Here is a 24,454-nt window from a genome sequence, read left to right on the forward strand (position 1 = left end):
GGTTCCCTGTGCTATTGATACAGCTCTCCAATTTGTATTTTCAAAGCATGCAAATCTCTGGATGTAGGGAGGAGAAATTGTGGAACAGCAATAATTGGAAGAGAAGAACACATGGATGAGGGGAATTTAAGGAGACAGAAGGGGTTCACAACCCATAATAAGCTAAGGTTACCAGACGTCCCTGTTTCCCGGGGACAGTCCCTAGATTTGCAAATCAGTCCCCATACAAAATCAATTGAAGTTGAAAAATGTCCCCGGATTCATTGAAAAAAAATCTGGTAACCTTATATTAAGCTGAGGTATGGATCGGCCCTTAATCTCCACATAGGGTCAGTTAGGATGTCATTTCTTTTCGCCATCTGAGTACCATCCTTCAGACTTTCCCCCCTTCCGGCTCTGTTCTGAGTTGTTTAGATTCATAGCAATGAAATGCAACATTAATTCTGTGGTCTGCAAGATTCATTTTGGTGCTCTTCCTTAAACAATTGACGCCATTGCTGGGATGTTGGCCTATGCAAATTTAACATCGTCATCATTTTTAACTGAAAGTTGCTTTGACTACATTTTGTAGGAAAGCCACACACATACTACATGTGAACGAGTACATATTAATGCTTGAACTGACAGGCAGTCTGGTCCAGTGCATAGAAAGCTTGCGTCAGATTCAAATCCGTCTTCAGCCAAAAGGTCATGGGGTATCCTTGGACAAGTTGCTGTCTCTCAACCTCAGGTGCATTATCTGTAAAAACAGGAATTATTATTGCTTTACAGCAGTGATAGGCAACATTTACCCTGTGGGTGCACCCCGCTCCTAAAGTTCATCGCCAACTATGCATAGATGTAATGCAACTGCTGGGACTGGAATCAGGAATTCATGGCTATGCCTCAGGTGCTGAGCCAAGAAGGCAAAATGTTGGAGCAGATCCCTAGACCAGGGGTCACTGGCATGGGACCCACCTGCCAGTGACTCCTAAGGTGTTTGCAAAAGGTCTCAGTAAATATCCCCTCAAAATTATACAATATATGAGGAACTGCTTACTCTTCTAGTTTGCACCAGCTCAGCATCTCTTACACTGAACACATATCACAGGTGCGTGCTGATCAATAATCACATAGTCCAAAGTTGGAGTTAGTTGACTCTATTAGCAAAAACACAATCTGCACAGACTTGGTGGAGTGCCAGGCCTAATGAGCAGAGCACCTCACTCTTGGTGGTCTTACTCCATGAAAATCAGTTTCTGTGACTGAAAGTCTCCACCTTCTCACAGCCATCTAAGTTCCCTCCTCTCCAGGGCTTTTTCCAAGCAGTCAGAGACTGTGCCTGCATGTAGCCAACCTCTCCTCCACTCTCTTCATGCCTCTTCTGGTTTTGGGAGACAAGGGTGGAGGGGAGCTTGTCGCAGCAGAAGAGGGAAACACCTGTGACTCTTCACCAGCCTGACTCATCTCTGCCTCTTGGGCTCCCTCATCCCACTCTCCTGCTTTAGCTTCTGCCTCTGATTCTAGACTTCTCTCTGCCACTTGTTCTCCCAGCTCACTAAGCCCTGTTGCTTCTTCAGCTTCTGACACCTCCTCTTCCTGGTCTCCTCTTCTCCCTCTGACCATTCACCATTGTCCCACCACCACTCCCCGGGCTCTGAAGATTCTTCCCTTGGTGGTTCTCCAGCTGGTTCCTCCCACCGTTCCTCTGCATCTAGCCATTCCATGACAACATGGCACCATAAACACACCCACATGTCACTGGATGCCAGGAATGGACACCTACCTTCCCATCTGTTTTGAACAGAAGAGAGATACCAAGAGGGCCTCTCTGTAAGTGAGTGCAGGGATGGTTAATGTAGGTCCATTTTCCCCATATTTATGAGATGGTTTATGGAGAGAGGGCATTCTCAAACTATTCTGTGCTATTGTATCTATTTCTTCTCTTTTATTTGTGTCAGCCATTATCCCATCACCTCCTGGCAAATAGAAGGGGAAGAAATGGAGGCAGTGAGAGATTTTACTTTCTTGGGCTCCATGATCACTGCAGATGGTGACAGCAGTCACAAAATTAAAAGACGCCTGCTTCTTGGGAGGAAAGCAATGACAAACCTATACAGCATCTTAAAAAGAAGAGACATCACCTTGCCGACAAAGGCCCCTATAGTTAAAGCTATGGTTTTCCCAGTAGTAATGTATGGAAGTGAGAGCTGGACCATAAAGAAGGCTGATCGCCGAAGAATTGATGCTTTTGAATTATGGTGCTGGAGGAGACTCTTGAGAGTCCCATGGACTGCAAAAAGATCAAACTTATCCATCCTTAAAGAAATCAGCCCTGAGTGCTCACTGGAAGGGCAGATCCTGAAACTGAGGCTCCAGTACTTTGGCCACCTCATGAGAAGAGTAGACTCCCTGGAAAAGACCCTGATGTTGGGGAAGATGGAGGGCACAAGGAGAAGGGGACGACAGAGGATGAGATGGTTGGACAGTGTTCTCGAAGCGACTGGCATGAGTTTGGCCAAACTGCGGTAGGCGGTGAAAGATAGGGGTGCCTGGCGTGCTCTGGTCCATGGGGTCATGAAGAGTCGGACACGACTGAACGACTGAACAACAACAACAACTTCTCTTTTATTTGCGTCAGCCATTATGCCACACAGATTATATCACAGAAGCCATTTTCTGACATGCCAACCTTCCTTGGTACCCATTTGGTGTTGTGCCATGCCCCCACAGCAGGCATGCTGTGGCTGGCAGTCATGGTATTCTGAGAAAGTTCCACATGTGCCCACTGGCTCAAAAAAAGGTTGGTGACCCCTGCCCTTGGCAGTAAAATATTTTTAGATACTAGGGTGAATTGTCTCTCCCAGGCTGGCCATTGACTGTTCTCCACAAGAAGGGCTATAAATACCAGTGTTGTACCAACATCTGTCCTCCAACTTTTTGGAGGTATTTGTCTCCTGGAAAAGAAGTTTCCATTTTTCTGCCTCTTTCTCAGGGTTCTTTAGAATTTCTTTAGAATTCTGGAGGGTGCAGGGTGGAGACAGGGAAGAAATTGGTTTGCTTGGCATTGGAATGTGAACCTACCCAATTTGCAATTCCTGAACCAATAAGCCAACCAAAACACAATTCTCCTTCAAAATTCGCACTTCTCCAAATTTTGTGATGCACTTTTCTAACCCCGAAGTGTGCACAAAAACACATATATTAGTGAAAATAGCATATAAAACATTATATCAGAGAAAATTGCTTGCAAAAACGGTGTACATTAAATTGCAAACAAAATTGCATATATTAGGAAAAATGTGTGCAATATTTCATGCTGTTTTTAAAGGAAAAAATGCAAATTGATGTGGAAATGCGACAAAGCTTGTTTAAGATTGAGAAACTGAGAGAACTTAAAACTGACAATCCTATGCTTACTTAACTTGCTTCTGAGTAGATTGTAGTGTAGGATTTTACTGTAAAGTTATTTCCACACAACAGAAACCAAAATTGCACATCATCTCTCTCTCTCTCTCTCTCTCTCTCTCTCACACACACACACACACACACACACTGCCTTTTTGCTTCTTGTCCTTTTGATGGCCCTAATACAGGTGTGCAGAAATGGCCTCTCAAACTTCTCCACCCTGTTTGTGGGCAAAGAAATTGGAAACAACTTTTCCACTGAGTTTCTCCAGTGTAGAGGACAGGAGAGAAATTCTCCAGCAGATTCTCAGGGGTGAATCTCATCATTAGCAGAGGCATGCCTGGCCTTATCACTAACTTATTTCTTTCCTTCTTTCTTTGATACCCCAGGCCATGCCCAAGACCTACACCAATTCTCAGCCATTTTGTGAATGATAGGGCAGGTAGCAGTGTCAGCCCCCAGAAACAACGGTGGAGAATATTCAGTGAATATTCAATGCCTCAAGGACTGCCTTACCACATGAACCAACCTGGGTCCTTCTCCATGTCTCTCCTCAGGGGGTGGTTGGGCGGCGGCGGCATGAAAACAAGTGTTTCATGGAATGTTGTCCCCAGGGACGCATACCTGGCCCTATCACTATTTGTTTTTAGGCAACAATCAATATCATTTTTCTTCATCAGGCCTTTGGACCTTAATTTTCTGGTTATCTTTTAGTGGGGTGGGATTTTAGTGGGCTGTGGACCTGTCTTTTATGCATATTTTCAGTAAGTGGTTTCAGATGTTATTAACTCTTGTTTTTACACTTGTTTTTAATATTTGGTTTTGTAAGTGTGGAGGACGAGAAAGAGCTTTTAAAGAAATGTCTTCGGAAAGTTATCTTGTGAGAAATTGCAGCCCACAGCACAGAAATGTGTTGATTATGGGAATGATGGCAGTGCTTCCAAACAACCAGCAGTTGTACACTGTAAAGGTGGTGTCCACATTACAGGGTGTGCTGTCCATCTATTTTGGGTATGTTTAGCCTGGAGAAGAGAAGGTTAGGGGGTGATATGATAGCCATGTTCAAATATATAAATGTCATATAGAGGAGGGAGAAAGGCTGTTTTCTGCTGCTTCAGAGAAGCGGACACGGAGCAATGGATTCAAACTACAAGAAAGAAGATTCCACCTAAACATTAGGAAGAACTTCCTGACAATAAGAGCTGTTCGACAGTGGAATTTGCTGCCAAGGAGTGTGGTGGAGTCGCCTTCTTTGGAGGTCTTTAAGCGGAGGCTTGACAGCCATCTGTCAGGAATGCTTTGATGGTGTTTCCTGCTTGGCAGGGGGTTGGACTGGATGGCCCTTGTGGTCTCTTCCAACTCTATGATTCTATTGGATTCATACCGGTTGGCCTTCAGTCTGCTCATCCCCCCCATGATTCACTTTTCAAAATTCAGGTCAGCCAGCTCAGAGTTAGTGCTGTGACATCTTAAAATACAGACCTGTCCATCAACATGCAGTTACAGAGTCCTCGTATCATAAGATAACGTGGGCCATGTTGATATGGATTGTTCCTGGCTGTGTGACAGCACCCTAAAAAATAATCACTTTTCTTCCTTTCTTGCTCCTTTGGCACGATTCCCTGCCCAAAAGTGAGGAAGGTGAAGAATACGATTTGCTCCCTTGTTGCCAACAGGTTTAAGCATAATCAGCAGATGGTTTCTGAGTGAATAATCCAACTGGAATAATGTCAACACCACTATTGAATTTGCTCCTCTATTGGATTATTCTCAAGATAAACTACAACTTGAGCTCATTAGGTACATGAATTTCAATCCCCCTCCAAATCGAGTGATGCATTGAGGAGAGAACAAATTACAAGAAATGTGGCCAGCAGTGGGAAAGGATTTGTAGAAATGGCTTCTAAGAAGCTGTTAAATATTAAATGTTATGTTTAAATGTTACCAGCATGCATATAAAGCAATAGGGCTATTGGCACTGGGAATGTTTGTGGAGTGGTCTTAATAATTCAAGCAAAAGATGTGCTCCTTTTTTCTTAGACCAGGTGCAGGTAATCCCTCCCCCCCCCCCTGTTAAGGCCTTCATTCCCTTGGAAGAAATCTGTCAGGGTCCACATGCTAGCAGTAGGTGGGGCCAGATACAAAAGTGGGTGGGGCTACCGCATTTATCTCCTTTCTAAGACCTCTCTTTCCGCTCTTTCTCCTCTCCCACTGGGCTGCTAGGAGAGGAACAAATCACTCTCACCAGAGCTGAGAACTGGCTTTTCAAATTGGACCAGGGGCCATGTGACATTAGCCCAGCAAATTGCCCATTTCTGTCTACTACAAACATCCGTTCTTTTTTCATAAATATTCTGCTATGCATTTTGTGTAGGCAGACAGTTCTACATGCAAAACAAGGGAAGTTTCCACTTTGTAACATTATAGTTTTCAGAGGCATGCAATATTTTTGTAGGGTTTTGTTTTGTTTTGTTTCTTTACTGCTTTAATGAGTCGGTGATGCTGGAGGGTTATTGATCTGCACACAGGAGTAAATACTCCAAAGGGAGAGGTGGGGCAATTGTTCACCCAATGAGGTAGAGGCAATTTATCTGCATCACAATGGAAACACAATGGAAGCTGGCATGATAGATCATGTGGTTGTGCTGGATGTGGACATCCAAAACCTTTGCAACATATTGTTTGATCCTGTTCAAGATATTGCCCAGCTGTGGATGAACAAATGTATTGTTTACACAATGGCTACAATTTCCATTTTCCAATGAGCATGTAAATAAATCAAGCCATTCAGTTGTGTGTATTGAGTTGTCAAGCCCTCTTTAGCAGTTGGTTTCTTAATAGCTGAGAAGGTAGCAGGGTCCCAATACCTCTTAATGGATATATTCAAGATTAGCAGTCATTCCTATGGATATCCTCTCAAAAGTAAGTCCCAAAGAATCGTGGGAACTGCAGTTTACCTCTTTCATAGCTACAGCACCCTTAAGAAACTCCATTTCCCAGGAGCCTCTGTGTGTGTGTGTGTGTGTGCGTGTGCATGCTTTAAATGTGATTTAAAGGCATGGTGTGTATGTAGCCTTATTCCCAGGTATGCATATATAGGATTGTAGCCTAAACTGATGTCCGCAAAAGCATTGTATTTCAAGAGCATAAGTTCCATTCCATTTTAAATTTATTATCTATAAAAATTGGGCATAGAAATGTGTTCACACGCAGTATGAAAAACAGAGTTGGTTGGGTGAATAACCTGCTAGAATCTGGCCTCTAATTGTAACGGTTGTCAAGCTAGCAGTTAATTTCTTTCCTTTTCTGACAATATAAAATCCTTCTTTTCACAAGGGAATATTAATGTACGGAATTCGCTAGTGATGGCCATTAGCCTAAATGGCTTCTTTAAAAAGGAATGGACAAATTAATTGCAGACAGGTCTATTTCTGGCCACAATAAATGAACTGAGCGCCCATATTTCTGAGGCAGTATATTTTTGAATAGCATATTCTGGAGAAAACAAAACTGGATGACAGTTAGCTTCATAACCTCCTCCCCACCCCACCACCGCCTTTTGGGGAAGGGCTATGGCTCCGTAGCTATGTACCCAAGAGATCCCAGGCTCAGTCCATGGTATTTCCAGGGTGAGGGGGAGGCAATTCTCTGAAATTCCAGAAAGGCATTGCTATTGAATGTAGACAGGGTACTAGACTACAGTTCCCATCACCACTGATAATTGACTATACTAGCTAGGGCTGGTGGGGGTTGGAGAACTGAAATATCCACCTCTGGTATCGACAATATTCAGCTAGATGGACCAGTGGTTTTACTCTGTAAAAAGCAGTTTCCTGTGTTCCAATGGAACATGGATTCTGTCTGAAGAGGGAAGTGTTGGCTTTGCTTTAGCCCAATGGCATAGCGTGGGTTGCCAGAGCCCAGGGCAACGTAAGTATTGCACCCGTTAAGGCAAGTGTTGCGCTCCCTATCCAGCACCTCCATGTGGCGCTGCTGCAGCAGGACATACATGTGCACCTCCTCAGGTTAGGGGCTGCAGGACATACATGTGCGCCTCCTCAGGTTAGGGCACCACTACCGCCACCTGCCCTGCCATCGGGGGATGCTGTGCTGCTGAGGGATACAGGAGCCCATCCCCTCCCTGCTCCTGTTTAACATGTTGCTCAGGTGAGGGATGGAGAGCACCTCTGATTGGGGTGGCAGCTGCAGAGGTGTGCCCCTCAAAATTTTTGTGCTCAGGGAAATCGCCCTGGAAGGTACACCTGTGCTTTATTCCCATAGCCTTTATTAAAAATAAAGTTATGATGGCATTTTAATTTAGCTGTTTTCATTTTCATTTCATTTCTTTAAATAAAATAAAAAACACGTTGAAAATGTTTTCCATCCCTCACTGAGCTTTATCTACTCACCTTACATAATCATGATGTACCTGATAATAAAATGCCTTAATAATGTACTGAAAATATGAGATACTGGATAAGTACAATATTTCCCAGATTAATTGTGTTTGTGTGCATGTGTGTATGTGTGGGCGTGTTATAAAAAATAAACCTAAAACTCAGTGAAAGGTTTGTTTGGCACTGTGTGTGCTATCTGCTTTCAGCATATTCTCCACATAAGAAGTCTGACATTTATAGGAAAATGGCCTATATTTTTCTTGAAAATACCACATGTGCTAAATATCACATTTAAGCACAAAGCAAAAGGCAGCTGTTTGTGAACGGAGAAATCGGAAGAGACCTTATGTGCTTCTGTTAACACTGAAGTCTTTTTTGCTCATTCAACCCTCAACCCCTTTCACAGTTTGATACTTGCTTTACACTTGCCATTTATAATTTACAAGGAGAGAAGGGGGGAGATTCAGTTTATCTAAGTGAATCCGAAGCCTAAGATACTGCCCCGAGAAAATGTCACAAAATGGGATTTGTTGCTCGTCTCTTGTTCAACAAATCATAGAATCACAGAAATGTAAAGTTGGAAGGAACCCAAGGGTCATCTAGTCCAACCCCCCTGCAATGCAGGAATCTCAACTAAAGCATCCATGACAGATGACCATCCAATGGGCTGCAGCCTGGTAGTACAACGCATGCTTTGCATACAGAAGGTCTCTGTTTCAACTCTGGGCATCTCCAGGTAAGGCTGGGAAAGTTCCCAGTTTGAAATCATGGAGAGTCACTGCTAGTCAGTGTAGACAAGACTGAGCTAGCTGGATCAATTCAGAATAAGGGAGCTTCATATATCCCTAAAAGGTCATTTTTGGATGCCACAAAAAGGACGAATACAAAGAGTACATTTGGTTAAAAATGGAAATGGACCACTGTAGCCGCTCATGTAAAACCGAGGTTGCTGGTCTGTATCAAGACAGCTCAAGAGAGTCAATGCTGATCAACTCAAGGCAACATAGCCAATAGTCAAGGATGATGTGAGTTGTAGTCCAAAACAGAACCCAGTTTGGGAAGGCTGATATGAGTGCTCTGGCAATAGAATTTTTTTTTTTTTTAAGGAATTATGAAGAAAGACATTTGCAGCTTCAGTAAAGAAGCTGGAGAGCTAAATCCCATGAATGAATAGTTTGGAGAAGCCTGACAATGCTTCTCTTAGTGGTGGGTGGAGCTACATTGGCAAGAGCAGAGACTGGCTGTTGCATAGGCTGTGACCATTTTTAGCCATGATAGATTAGAAGGAACCAGTGTGCCTCTAACGCAAAGTCAGTTTTAGGGCGGTTTTAGTACAGCTGCACTGAGTGCCGTTCTGCAGGGGGCACCAAAGCAATGCTGTAGAGTGTGTGGTTGGGTATCCAATTTTAGCATCACACAGGGCACCACTGAAATTTGAGACAGCAGGCACTCTATTCCACATTTGGTGGAATTGCGCAGAGATTAAACAATTTTGGGAAATAGTATATGACGAAATGAAAAAAATGTTTAGTTATTCGTTCAAAAAAACACACCAGAGGGTTTTCTGCTAGGTATTGCGCCTGAAAATTTAAAAGAAGAGGATAAGGTGCTTTACTTATATGCAACAGTGGCTGCTTGGCTGCTCGTTGCTAAAAACCGACAAAAACAGAATGGCTTACCAAACTAATAGAATATCAAAATGTGACCGAGACAATGGGGAATATTGGAGGGGTGACAAAAGATAAGGTAGAAAAGGAATGGAAGGCCTTCAAGGGATATGTACAAAGTTACATACTAAAGCCTGAACTTCTATCAGAATGAAACAAGTACCGTGATAGATATAAGTAAGAAGGAGAAAAGAAGGAATGAAAAAATTAGACTATGAATATTAGGAAAAATAGTATACAAAAAGGAACGATGGAAAACAGAAGATATTATAGCTGAGAGGACTGGAAGCAGAGCACTGGGTGAGGTGGGGTGGTGGTGAAGGGGTGATGGAGGTGAAAGGTGGTGGAGGGGTAAGAAAATACACAGGAGAGCGATTATGGTTGTATATGAAAGCTTTTTTAAGTTAATGTATGAGAGAATGTGTGCAAATGTATATTTGTAAATGCTTGTTTATATATTTTAACAATATTTCTTTTAAAAGAAATTTGAGAGCCCAATGTCTGCCACTGTCCTAGGGGCCTTGTTGGAGCCTAGCAGAAGGATGGAGACCATCATAAGGGCCACTGGTTCACAGAGAGGAGGTTTGTAGTTCGAGTCCTCAGCAGAACCTGAAGAGTTTGGATTTGATATCCCGCTTTATCGCCACCTGAAGGAGTCTCAAAGCGGCTCACAATCTCATTTCCCCTTCCTCCCCCACAACAAACACTCTGTGAGGTGAGTGGGGCTGAGAGACTTCAGAGAAGTGTGACTAGCCCAAGGTCACTCAGCAGCTGCATGTGGAGGAGCGGAGACGCGAACCCAGTTCATCAGATTACGAATCCACCGCTCCTAACCACTACACCTTCAGTTGAAGAACTCTCCTGTGTTTCCCCACTCAGGATATTTGATTTAAGAATTATATGCTATCACTTCAGCTAGGGAAATGGGAGGATTTATTTTATTTTTTGTCCACTTTTCACAGCAGGCCAAGCTGATCCAACACTCCTGAACTTGCTTGCAGGTCAGAAGACAGCTCCCAGTTGGATTGAGCACTTCTGAAGATTTTTTAATGCTGTTTTTTTGGTACATGCAAAATACCCGTTTGATGTAAGAGATGCATACAAAATGCATGTTTTATGGATGCAATGAACTGAAAAACGTCGGAAAGTGCCTATTTTTCATAAAGAAGAACATGCAAAATGCATATGGTTTAAAGGCAGATTTCCCATCTGTTCTTTGGGGGGAAAAATCCACCCAAAATGAGATGGAGCAGCCTTATGACTGAAACAGAAAAGGGCTCCGTCCACCTTTTCTCAGCATGCATATTTCTATACAGTATTGCCTTGTAAATAAAAACACAACACACATCAGTAATAAAACTTTAAAGCAGCATGAAATAATGCACTAAACATTAAAATGCTGGGAGAATTAAAAAAGTCCTGTTTCCAGAAAGATATTGAAGTAGGCATAGACAAGTCTCCCTAGGGAGAGCATTCTGTAGTCAGAGTGTCAAAAATGAGAAGACCTTTTCTGCTGTCTCTATCTTCTTCACTTCATCTGCTGAGGGCACCCAAAGGAAGATCTGGGATAGGGGTGAGGCCCACATTCTGGAGCGAATGTGCTTGTTCTGCAGCACCTGAAATAATGTGAGCTGCCCAAGATCTACCTTCTTGGTGGATTCTTCTCTGTGATGGTCCAAAGGGCTGCATGGGAATTTACACTTTTTAAACAAGATTTCACTACTTAGGGGAGCTCTGAAATGGGACTGAGAATGTCCTCGTGAGGAAGGATACATGATGAGGTATCATCTTTCACAAGAATTTTGTACGGGGGCAAAGGTGGTTATCCGACAAGTAGCAATGTTAGAACAATTTTCAAAAGCAGTCCACATGCAGGATTGTGCAGTAGGCTAATCTGGAGCTCGCCAGGACATGGATAAAGATGGTCAGGGTATTTCTGATTATATGAATGAGTGATGGTCCCTATATACAGCTGGTAACATTTTTCTGGAAGCTACCCAGGGTGGCTGGGGCAACCCAGTTTGATGGGTGGCATATAAATAATAAAATTACTCTTCTTCTTCTTCTTCTTCTTCTTCTTGGGTGAAAAAAGCTGGTCAGGGTGGGCTCCCCAAAAAGGGATGGCCCAATACATTTTGCTGCCTTGGGTGATGGGTAAGAGATTGACTTGCCCATTCCATGTACACAAGCCAGTGTGGTGTAGTGGTTAAGAGTGGTAGACTTGTAATCTGGGGAACCATGTTCGTGTCTCCACTCCTCCACATGCAGCTGCTGGGTAACCTTGGGCTAGTCACACTTCTCTGAAGTCTCTCAGCCTCACTCACCTCACAGAGTGTTCGTTGTGGGGGAGGAAGGGAAAGGAGAATGTTAGCCGCTTTGAGACTCCTTCAGGTAGTGATAAAGCGGGATATCAAATCCAAACTCCTCCTCCTCCTCACTCCTACTTCATCGTTTGTGATGGAACAGCATCCTTGGCTACACTTGAGGGCAGCAGGCTAGCTTAGAGGAAGCAGGGCACAGGGAGCTCTGCCCACTATTTGCCACTCAGCATCTGATGCCATGAGGTGTCCTCACACTGCCAAATTGTCCCTGTCCTAACCACAGCAATAGATGACAGGCTCCCATTTCGCTTATGAGTCTGTTAAAGAGAGTGAATGCTGAGTGTAGAATCATTTGGTGTGGATACGCTTTCTTATCCCGATCTTAGGTCTGATGTGTAGACTTAATTAACTGGAGCTGATGGACCAAGAGGCTTGAGCCAAGTCAACACTTGTTACCTGTATGGGCCATGAAGGTTCTGTACATGCTTGAAGCTCCCAGGGATGTAGAGATGGGATTGGTTTAGAGTGGCCGTGTGTCCTACTTTAGGAAACACAGCCCTCTATTTGAAGGCTAAGGGGTGCCTAGTCCAAGTCTAGTTTCAAAATAAAACCACGAGAAAGGTGATATATCCCACAAAATGAAGCAGGATCTGTGAAGTTGCCCATCTGCAATTTGCAGCTGGACAGCAGACAGAGCAGGTAAACAGACTGAGCTGGTAACTCTATTTCCCACTATGGTGATATGTATTTCAGTTCTATTTAAATCACGGCCAGCTTTGTACCCAGCATTGCTCAGAAACTCCAAGAAACCAAAACCAAAACAAACAAACAAACAAAAACACACCCGTGCAGTTTTGAGATACTAGTGGTTGAAAGCATCACAGTTTTGAAAGTTTCTTGATTCAAAATGGCATCCATTAGTATCCAAACATACTCCTTGGGAGCCATCAGGGAAAATATGGTGACAATATCTTAAGAGATGTAAAAATGCATAGTGATCTTTTCAAACTATATAAGGTATCCAATACTAGTCCTACTCAGAATAGACACAATGAAGTGATGTGATTATCTTGGGCCCATCAATTCAATGGGTCTACTCTGAGTAGGACTTAGTTTGATACAACCACCAGTAGATAGTGAGCAGTTTTGTAAACCACTTTGAGAGTGCCTTTTTAAACAATCAAGTGGTGTGTACATTTTTTGAAAGAAATAAATGTAGTCACTATTTTAAATTTGCGCATCTACATAGAAATGCAAATTTTATGCAAACAATGCCCCCCTTTTTTCTCTCGGTGCTGTATTACTTCTTTTCCGGGGGGGGGGGGAGAGTTAAACTGCCAATTGATCGAATGGTCCAAATCCCAGAAAGAAGTGCCATGTCCTCAAACTCTTAATACAAATGATATTTCGGCAAACGCAATGCAAAAATGAAGGGCCCAGTCTCGTTAGGCTCAGAAATAAATTGTGATCTGCTTCTTATAAGGCAAGGTAGGAGTGCAAAATCAAGAAAGAAAGTGATGGTTTAATAACTTTTTCTTTTTTAATCCTGTGTAAATATTTCTCATCTCACTGATTCATTCCAATTGATTATTTGTTCTTCATCTGGAAGCCTGTAAAATTTTGGGGGAGAATATAATCCTCTTCTCCTTCTGTAATTTCCCTCCCTGTCTCTCCTTAATAACATTAGAGTTTGCAAATGATGATAGATTGGCTCCAGCATGACAGTTTCATGATGCTCTGGCAACCATGAAATGAAGGCCTGCTTTACTTTATTTTTTAAAGAATCGTGGAAGAGCTTATTTTTGTCCTGGTGGCACCTGCCTAGAGAAAACGTTTTCATGCTACAGCATGTGGTCAGATTATGACACTGATTCTCAGTTCAGGGGGGAGACGAGCTTAGGTACCTGATCCACATTGAAATGACCTACTTTTAATCTGACACAAAGCATGTGGAAATTTAGCGATCAGGAATAATTTCAAGTATGCAGCTTAGGGAGCCGCTTACAGAAGATACAAGTCTGCAGTCGTTTCCTTTGAACCATTGCTTATTCTAAAATCCTCATTCCTTCCTCTGAGCTGTCCCACAGCGCTCATTGGATCCATAGTATTTTGTGGGGTATCAGTGGCATACCTTTGCTTTAAACACCTTTCTTTTCTGTCATTCCAGGGTGGCTAACTTGTGACCCTCCAGATAAGAGCCAATTTTATGCCTGCCAGATGTTTCTGGACCACAAGTCCTGCCATCACTGAGTTGTAGTACAGCAACAAAGAGGGGACGTCCATGTTGGCTAGCTCTGTCCCAGATGTTGTTGGACTACAACTTCTATCAGCCCTGACCATTAGCCATTAGATATGATGGATGTTGTAGCCCAAAAACATCTGGAGAAGCACAACTGCCCCAGATTAATTGCTTGATTAAGATATCACAGTGTTTAGGAGCTGTTTCACCACAACCCATACATAATACTCATCTAGATTTCTCACTGGAATGTCTACATTATTTGGTTATGGGATTATAGGAAGCTGCCTTAAAGGTTGAAACAGAACCCTAAATGGCAATTTTTAGGCAATATTTTAAATGCCCCGATTCTAATCTATATATTTTAAATGCTGCTGTATACGTGTATATACGTGTATGGTATTTGTTGTGCAAATTTTAATGTATTACTTTTGTATTGTTGATTTAGTGAGTTGGTCTGTGACCGTAAAAATAAATTCAAATATTTGTCCAGCTATCCCAGTATTATTTTTTGTAGTCTCCTCCAACCTGGTGCCTTCCAGGTGTTTGGAATCCAATGCCCATCAAACACAGCCAGCATGGACAATGGTAAAGGATGGTGGCAGTTGCAGTCCAATAACATCTGGAGGGGACCGGGTTGGAGATAGCTGCTCTATCTGGTTTTGGCCAAGAACCTTTTGCAGCCCAGTGTGATAATTCCAGAAATGGAACCTGGGACCATTTACCATCCAAGCAAACACTGGCTCCATCTGAACTAGACATTTGAAGTTGGATCATACCCCGCCACGGGGCTATGTACCTTTCTATGATGCAAGATGTAATGTCTCATCATTTCCACTCATCCTCTCTCCCTGGAGAAATAAAATGAACCAGTCCCTCTGCCCACAAACAGGGTGGAGAATTTTGAGAAGCTGTTTACGCACAGCTCTGGTGCAAGAGCAACATCCAGATTACATCAAGGCTCCCTGCATTTGACATTTGGAAAGCAGTACAGAACGCTGGTTTTCTGTCAAAATTCCCTCCCCGCCACCCTCTCCTGAACTAAGGTGAACTTGCCCTAGTTTTAGCTGGTTGCAAATAGATTTTTAGGGTTGGCCAGGATGTATGCATGTCCCTCAATAACTCCATCCTGACTGCTGTTAACACAAGTGTGGGGCAATGTATCTTCCTGTGATGATGATTCCCCCCCCCCAAATACACACACTTTTTTGCTGTTTTCTACAAATCATAAGAAGTCCTTAAACATGCTAGCATGCTTGCTATGTTGAATGAGGCAGGTCGGCTTAAACGAGAGCTGCTCTCTTACATAGGAATTAGAGATACTGGTAAAGTCATCAAAGTCCAGAATTGGAATCTGGCTATTGGAAATGTGAGCTTTCAAAATTACAAACTACTTGTTCCACTTGGATCAGAATGTGAATTTGGAAAGAATTATTGATCCAGCAGCCTCTGTCTGTCCTCGCTGACTTCTCCATTCCTTCCTGAGCACTAGGACTGGCTCTGGAATTTTCCTCCTAGTTTTCCTCCAGAAAACGATTGAGCCACTCCTGTAGGGAGAACACTCCTAGAGGGCTTGCCTATGGCCAGTTTGAGTTTGCAGTATACCATGTCATTGCACAGCTGTTAATTTTGCCTGGCTGTACTTCTCCAAGGTCTGAAGCCAGAGATGGGGAACCTCAGACCCTAATCATGATTGTGGCCCTCCAGACCTCTCTGTCTGGCCCTTAGGGCACACCACCTCCCCATCACACACCCATCCCAAGGCCACACCCCTTTCTATCTTTGCTTTGCCTCATCATCCCTCCTCTTCTTACTTGGCTGGAATGTGCCTTGAAGTATGATCATGTTTCCTGCTTGCCTGGAGTAAGGTGTGCAAGTGTGTGTAGAAACTAGCCTAAAGTGCAAAGGTAACATTTGCATTCAATGCCCTGCCCACTTTTGCCTCTGACTAGACTCACTTTTGCCTCTGGTTCTGTCAACCACTTGTATATGGACCCTGGAAGTCTGCCCAGGAGGGAAGATGGCCCCCAGGATGAAAAAGATTCCCCAGGTCTTGGGCAAGAGGTCCTTCCAAGCTACTACCAGTGATCAGAATTGGAGGTGGTGAGGATGAAATATATGACTTGACCTAGATAGGCATTTCTTTTTGATGAGAAGAATTGGTAAGCTATGGAGTTTTGTTATGCAATCCACTTCCAATCCATAGGCATGCGAACCAACACCAACCAGTTATATTACTTGCGTTGTACCTTTATAAACATGACAAACTGAGCTAAGCTAAAATGATTCATGATTTCTGGTGAACATTTTTGATAGTGCTGTAAGATGTCTCAATTTTTCAGTGATTTCCCCCCCCCAACTCTAGTTGACTTATTCATTTACACTGACCTTTGGTCCTCCAGGTGTTACTGAGTGTTCACCCTGATCATGCCTAACGGTTAGCCTTGCTGCCCAGACCTGGTAGGAACTGATGTCAAAAAACATCTGGAGGTCCACAGGTAGCCATCCCTGATTTACGTAGTGAACTCATTAGCCCTCAGTGTCAACATCACATATTCAAGACTTATTGGCTACATAGCATTGTGACATTATACTGTTTACTGCATGGTCAAAGCGAATTTAGATTACCAAACATTCAAAAAGGAGAGATATAGCAGTCATGGGAGACTTCAAGTACCCCAACATCTGTTGCAACTCAAACTCTGCCAAGAATATAATTCCTCACTTGCCTCACTGACAATTTCATTTCCTAGAAGGTGGAATAAGCAACAATGGGATCATCTATCATGGCCCTGGTCCTCAGCAATAGGAAGGAACTGATCAACAAAGTACTGGGAACTTAGTATCCTTTGTATTCTATAACCAAAATATGGATGACATTAACGTAAGTCAACATAAAAAGTCAATTCTATTGAAGATGCTGTCATTGTTTATAAGATGTCTCTACTTTCAACCATATACACTGTTATCTTTTGCTTAGCTCTCTTTATGCCTGTGAGGGAGCTCATCCTCTCATGTTTCTCCCTCTCTGTGGTGGTTCCTCCTGGATCTGTTGTTGGCCCTCTTCTCTGTAACTGACCTGATCAAACCCCATGGCTTCAGTACCACTTATACACAGATGACACCCACCTCTTCCTCTCTACCCTTGAACTGTCTCCTACCTCCAATACCAAGGAATGTAGTTCTCAAAGTACTGTCACCCTCTCTCCAAAGAACTATTTGCATTTTGGTCATCAGACTCGGTATGCTCAAGACTCTTCATCTTTCCTTATACATGTTCCTTGTCCATTTACACATTATGCTCAACAACTGTACAATCTGTGTGCCTAATAGCTAGCACATGCAATATTCAGCAAGTATGGAGTCCACCAATGTGTGTGCACAACATTATGTATGTAATAGTTGAGCAAAACAAGTCATGCAAGCCCTTGTATAAAGACAGCTTGCACCTGCATTCAGCGTAACATGTGAATATGCCTAGTGTTACTCTCCAACGTGGGAAATGCTCTCCTACATAGTTAGGACCCATTTTCTTGTACAGCACCATGTACACTAATAGCACAATCATCATCATTGTCATCACATCCTAGAATCATAGGAACAGTTCACAGAATTACCATATACCAAGTCAGACTATTGTTCCACCTAGCTTGATATTGTTTGTGCAGATGGGCAGCAGGTCTCCAGACTTGCAAATTTTTCATTAATAGTCTCCACAGCTACATAATCATGTCCTCACTTCAAACTAAAATGCTTATATACCCTTCCTTACTTCAATAAGCCCTAAAAGCTCCTTATACACAGACCAAAGGATCTCATCCTGCACCCTGGATGAGGTGCAGGATGAGATCATACTGTCATACTGTCAAATCATATCATACTGTCAAATCAGATGCCTACAGGAAGGACCAAAGCACAACATCACTCTCCTCACTTGCAATTCCCCAGAACTGGCATTCAGCTCTACACCCCTTTATCAGATAGGAGATAAATGTATAGAATCTACAACTGGGAGTAGATTATTGGAACACTGCAGCTTCCTTTTAAGCACAAGTTTGTGGGAATCCAAGAATTATGAAAATGAATGAACATTTGGTTGCTTTTAAACTGCATTCTCCATCTTTGTACAGTCAGCGCACCAAAGGTTTTGGCATTGAAACATTCAAGATTATTTGGGTCAAATTATGAACTGGGGGGAGGTGGAGGGGAGGCAGTTTATTGATTGATCCAGTGTTTTTAATCAGACCCTTCACCCAATGATCTCAAGGTGACCTCTATGGTTGGTCATGTGCATTCTAAACTCACAGCAACCCTGTGAGATAGGCGAGGCTAAGAAAGGAGGTCTGGCTACAGTTTGCACAGCAAGACACATGGCAGGAGTAAATGTGGTCAAAAGTGGACATGGCCATCCCACACCCTTGCACGCTTTCTCTCTCATGCACACACATGCACATGCACACGAGAGATATCCATGCAGATTAGCATGTCACCCATCAAATTATCTGATGACTTGGGAGGGGGTAATTTGCACGCAAGGCAAATCTATCAGCTTTGGTTTCTCTTCGTTTATCTTTTTTTTCCAGTATACAGGTATTTTGCCAAAGGGCATTTTTTTTGCAAAGCAATTTTCCCTAATACAATGCATTTCTTTTTGTTATTTCCCCAGCATATGCACAACATATGCACTTTTGTAAACATTAAGGGAAGCATGAGTTTTGAGGGATGGCTATGTTTTGGTTTGCATATTGTATGGTAAAGTCTGCATTATGTAGGCTCACCTGAAAAGGTGAACCGAAATTATTTCCCCTATTCCTGTATCCATCCCCATCAGGGCCTTGGTGGTGCTGTATGTACTCAATTCTGCAGTGGTTGCTGCTGCCCAAGTGAGGGGGTTGCTCTGGCAGACTTGGCTACAGGGCAAGAAGTTAGCCATCCCTGATCTAGGCAACACAGCACAAGGGCATGATCAGCCAAACTGAAAAGTGCTATTTTTCAAGAAAAAAGAGGTGCTGGAACTGACCATGAACACCTCCCTTGTTCTCTTAGAATGGCAATGGCACCCACCTGAGAGATGCCAGAACTGAGTTCCAGCGAGTTCCTGTTCAAAAAAAAGGAAAGCCCTGCTACGAAGAGATTTGGGCCATTGACCAAACAGTACACAGGCATAAGATCTGCAGGCAACACCAAGCCTTTGAGGTGTAGATGAGTATCCCTAGCCTTTTATTTGTGGTTTCTTAGTCATAGCGAGCTTCTCTTAGACAATGAAGATTTTCTTGGCATCGGTATTGAAGCTGCAATTGCTATGGAAACTACCATCTGGCATTATATTATTTCAACAGGAAAAGTGGAGGAGGCTAATGTGATGCATTGAGGAGATATGTGGCTTCCAGAGAGCACCACTGGATAGAGCAGGGGTGGGGAACCTTTGGCCCTTCAGATGTTGCTGAACTACAGTTCCCATCAGCCCCAGCAAACATTGCCAGTGGCCAGGCAAGATGAGAGTTGTGGTCAGTTTCATCTGGGAGGTCAAAGGTTCCCTGCAACTGGGACAAAGGAAAGAAAACAGACTGGAGTCACGTTGGAGAAAGATTGTAGCTGAGCAGAAGAACATCTGCTTTGCATGCAGAAGGTCCCAGGTTCCCTCCCTGGCATCTCCAGGTAGGGCTGGGAAAGACCCCTGCCTGAAACCCTGCCATTGTGGCGTAATGGTTAGAGTGCTGGACTAGGAGCTGGGAGAGCAGGGTTTGAATCCCTACTTGGCCAATGAAGCATTCTGGGTGTCCTTGTGCCAGTCTCGGTCACCCTCCGCCTAACAGACCTCACAGGGTTGTTTTGGGGATGAAATGGGGGGGGGGAAGAACCATGGACACCACCTTGAGATCCTTGTAAGATAAAGGTGGTATATAAATGTAATAAAATAAATGAATGAATCTAACGAATACTGAGCCAGATTGACCAATAAGACTGCGTATAAGGCACCTTTCTGCTTCCCATAGGGTGGTGATGCAAAAAGATTATAGTAGTGTACTGGGTGTGATTGGGCACTCCTTAAACCTTGTATTGTGGTGTCTTCTCCACATGGCCCCAGCTTCAGTGGTGCAGTTAAGCCATAATAATAATAAAAAATCTCACTAACACCATAACGCCCTAAGACAGCCCTGCTGCGTTTGGACTCCACCTGCCCAATCTGCTGAGCGGGGACCTTGAGTTTCTGCTGTACTGCCCAGCTCCCAACCATGCACCCAGGGGTCCCCTTCTTCCTCCCTCCTGCACACACAGGTGCTTTTTTCTCTCTATATCCTGATAGTGAGAAGTTGCTACAGCCAGGTTCTCACATTGGACAGCTAATGAACAATGAAAGGTGAACTGGGAGCTACTATGCTGGTTGGATATTAGTTGCCTCCTGAACTTAATACAAAACCTGTCGGAGGAAGCATATGGACCACATAAAATTAAATTCCAAGTGAATGTTTTGCCATGAAGAGCATGCCACAGAAAGACAATTTAGCTCATTTAAAATAACATATATATTCTCTATTTAAAATGCCAATCACACTTTGCATCAATCCAGAAAATAGTATCGAAAATAAGAAACAAATTAATACCATAGAACCTCGTATGGATTCAAACAGCATATTTGAACTTCATGGTGCAAACACATTGCCTTGGCCTAGGGACGGGCAAACCGCTTTCACTTTCTCCTTTTTTCTTATTTAGCTTTCGGTTCATTTCACCACATTTCCTCATCAGTTTGCAATTTTTAAAAGAAGTCCTCGTGAAAATTCATGGGTCTTTTCGTGTGCATTTCTCTCAATAAACAATTTTTGGCATCGCTTGATAGATACATTTTGCAAGCAGATTCCCCTAATATAATGCACTTGGTTTCTAATTTCTATGAAAATATGCATTTTATGCAAAAAATACCCCTAATATACACATTTTTGTATTACCCCCCCCAAAAAAAAAACCCTGGAGAACTGCATCACAACATTTGGAGAAGTGTGAATTTTGGAGGATAGCTGTGTTTCAGTTCAGCATTGTTTCAGGAAGTTCCCATTAAAAGGCCTGCCAAACCAAGTTTCCTCCCATCACTCCTGTGTCCCTCTATTGGCAATTGTATGATGCATCCATAAACCAGCATTAATATATTTTGTTCCCATGGTAGGAGCCTCTAAAGAGAGATTCTTTTACTCATCTCCAAAGAGAATCAGTTTCTGCTCATTTCTTCACAGGCTGTAAGCACACACACAAACACAAAAAAACTCATTGGTTTCCTTCAGGCGCATAGGAACATTTGAAGTGTGACCTTATACTGAGTTTCTGCATCATAGCTGTATATTGCTGAGAGCCGAACCACACGCGTTGAGAAATATCATTCTGTTCACAGCCTTTTTTTGGGACTCTACCACTTCAGACTGCAGTTGGAGCTTATGTTCAGATTGCCAACCACACCCCAGTAAAAAGGAAATAAAAGAGAGAAAATCAATCCCTATATAATTTTTTTAGCAACTTAGAAAGAAAGAAGACACATCTTCACCCCAGTCAAGTTATCAGGGAGTTTTTGAGAAGGGGAGTAAGCAAAACCTGTGTTTTCAAGTGGTATAGCCTGTGCATGGCTGCTTCTCCGTTATTTTGCTTAATATTATCATAGTCCTAATCATAGAACCACACAGGGTCATCTAGTTCAACTCCCTACAATGCAGGAATCTCAGCACGTGGTCTCCCATCCAATTTGAAACCATACTGTACCCTGCTTAGCTTTAGCAAATATGCTAAATTGGCTTTCTAAGATCTCTGACAAAACATTTCCCAGGATGAGCATCTTTTACAAGAGATAGTTGGAATTAAACCTAGAGTCGTATGGAGACAGAACATATGGTCTACCACACCATGCAATAGGCTCTCCTTTCAATGTGTTCTGTTGTGCTTCAGCCGAACACTCAATCTATATATCTACTGTAATGACCTGTTAGGCAAAAATTCATATAATCATCTAGGCTAGAGCCAATTCACAGATTTCCGCAGTGATTTTTTCTGCTTCTTTGCCATTTTTTTTTATGCCAACTGACAATGCCAGATCTCTGCAAGGCTTTCTAGGTGAGCAATTAGTGATGAAATTTGAGAAAAACAAAAATCATTTGGATCATTAACAGTGTAATGCTGTGCATGTCTACACTAAAGTAAGCTTCGATCTGTCAGGAATGTTTTGGTGGTGTTTCCTGCTTGGCAGGGGGTTGGACTGGATGGCCCTTGTGGTCTGTTCAAACTCTATGATTCTATAAGTTACGGTAAACTGGGAATAATCCCAGGTGATTGTGCATAGGATTGCATTATTTTTATTTTATTTTTATTTTTTTGAAACTAGAAGTATTTTCCATTCAACTTCAGATTTTCTGGAAAAGAGCTGATGGGCCTAGTGCTCTCTTAATATAAAGAATTGTTTTCCAACATAAATAAAAGGGTGAATAAAGCGAATGTTAAATCAAGTAAATCCCATGCTTATAGGAATGAACAAAATACCATTTTCTTCTAAAAAAAAATAATAGTGGTGGGTCCATTAAAATTAATAAAAAATTAGTCACATTTGTGTATGACAAACTAAGCCCAGATCCTTCCCATAAAAAAACTTGAATTCTGGAGAAATGGGCAAAATCATATTTTAACATAATTACCCCCAACAAAAACCTTGCTTTCCCTACATAACAAGAGAAAGTTGACAATTAACAGAACTCTGCTGGTGCAAACAGTAATTAGGATCATCCAAGGTTTCACAAGCTTGCCAAGTGGTTGAACTTTGACCTCGAAACTGATAATCACAGTAACTACTTCAGATTCTCAGCACACTTTGTACACCTGAGATTTTTGCTGGTCATCTCGCTTACGGTGATCAGTTGGTTTTACATCAAACATATTGATTTATAAAATCCCTGAGTCATATAATACAGTAATAATCTGTATCCAAACAGGTTGGCCAAACTACGAGAGGCAGTGAAGGATAGGCGTGCCTGGTGTGCTCTGGTCCATGGGGTCACGAAGAGTCGGACACGACTGAACGACTGAACAACAACAACAACAACATGTATCCTCAGAAAGTCATACATTTTCAGGCAACATGCAGAGTTATTTCAGGAGATTTTATTTTGTGGGGGATTTGAAGGATCTTAGGTCCTATTTGCACTATATCATACCACTATATCATACCACTATTTGCACTATATCATACCACTTTAAGCAGTTTGTAAAGTTTGAAGGGACTGCCACACCAGACACCCTTAACAAACTACGGTTCTCAGGATTCAATGGAGGAAGCCAAAATAGTATAATACTGCCTTAAATAGATAGCACAGATTGGGTCTTAGATGAGCTAACTCCTGGCTTAGCTCTTGGGGGATTTCAGGCAATTTGTGGCAACATTTGCTCGGCTTTGAGATCTCACTTTCAACGCTATCGGAAATATTTTTGCACCTGTCCTCTCTCTCTTTTTTAGCGTGCTTTAGTATGCTTTGAAGATTCTGGCTAATATAGGATTATTTAAATTGTCTGGTCAAAGACTTAGAAAGCCCAATTGCCCAGCTGCTTTTTCTAGACACTCTGTTATTATTCCATGCCTTGCTCAATGCCATGCCTTGCTGCTTCGTGTTTGTTGGGGGGAAGTGCTCCTGTTCCAGCAAGCTTTCCCGATGCTTTGCGCTTCAGGTTTGAAATAGCAAATCCTTTTTTAAATCTATTGAGCTCAGTTTTACATTGCTTAGGTTTGCCATCACCTCCTGACAAATAGAAGGGGAAGAAATGGAGGCAGTGAGAGATTTCACTTTCTTGGGTTCCATGATCACTGCAGATGGTGACAGCAGTCACGAAATTAGAAGACGCCTGCTTCTTGGGAGAAAAGCAATGACAAACCTAGACAGCATCTTAAAAAGCAAAGACATCACCTTGCCGACAAAGGTCCGTATAGTTAAAGCTATGGTTTTCCCAGTAGTAATGTACGGAAGTGAGAGCTGGACCATAAAGAAGGCTGATCGCCGAAGAATTGATGCTTTTGAATTATGGTGCTGGAGGAGACTCTTGAGAGTCCCATGGACTGCAAGAAGATCAAACCTATCCATTCTCAAAGAAATCAACCCTGAGTGCTCACTAGAAGGACAGATCCTGAAGTTGAGGCTCCAGTACTTTGGCCACCTCATGAGAAGAGAAGACTCCCTAGAAAAGACCCTGATGTTGGGAAAGATGGAGGGCGCAAGGAGAAGGGGACGACAGAGGATGAGATGGATGGACAGTGTTCTCGAAGCTACTAACATGAGTTTGGCCAAACTGCGAGAGGCAGTGAAGGATAGGCGTGCATGGCGTGCTCTGGTCCATGGGGTCACGAAGAGTCGGACATGACTGTACGACTGAAGAACAACAACAACAACAAGGTTTCTTATCATGGTGGTATTCCAACT

General features: G+C 42.7%; 1 protein-coding gene across 3 annotated transcripts in view; it reads right to left on the reverse strand.

Moving 5' to 3' along the window:
• SLITRK3 (SLIT and NTRK like family member 3) overlaps positions 1-24,454 on the reverse strand; it is a 41,310-nt gene that overhangs the window by 691 nt on the left and 16,165 nt on the right. For 2 of the 3 annotated variants that reach the window (XM_033150582.1, XM_033150583.1), the window contains exon 3: positions 626-739. In XM_033150582.1, the coding sequence (XP_033006473.1) occupies positions 626-739 (114 nt within the window). Of the gene's footprint in view, positions 1-625; positions 740-24,454 lie in introns of those variants that run through there. The other variant, XR_004426682.1, reaches the window with a different exon arrangement.

This window comes from Lacerta agilis, chromosome 5 (genome assembly GCF_009819535.1).
Source record: "Lacerta agilis isolate rLacAgi1 chromosome 5, rLacAgi1.pri, whole genome shotgun sequence".
NCBI lineage: Eukaryota > Metazoa > Chordata > Lepidosauria > Squamata > Lacertidae > Lacerta > Lacerta agilis.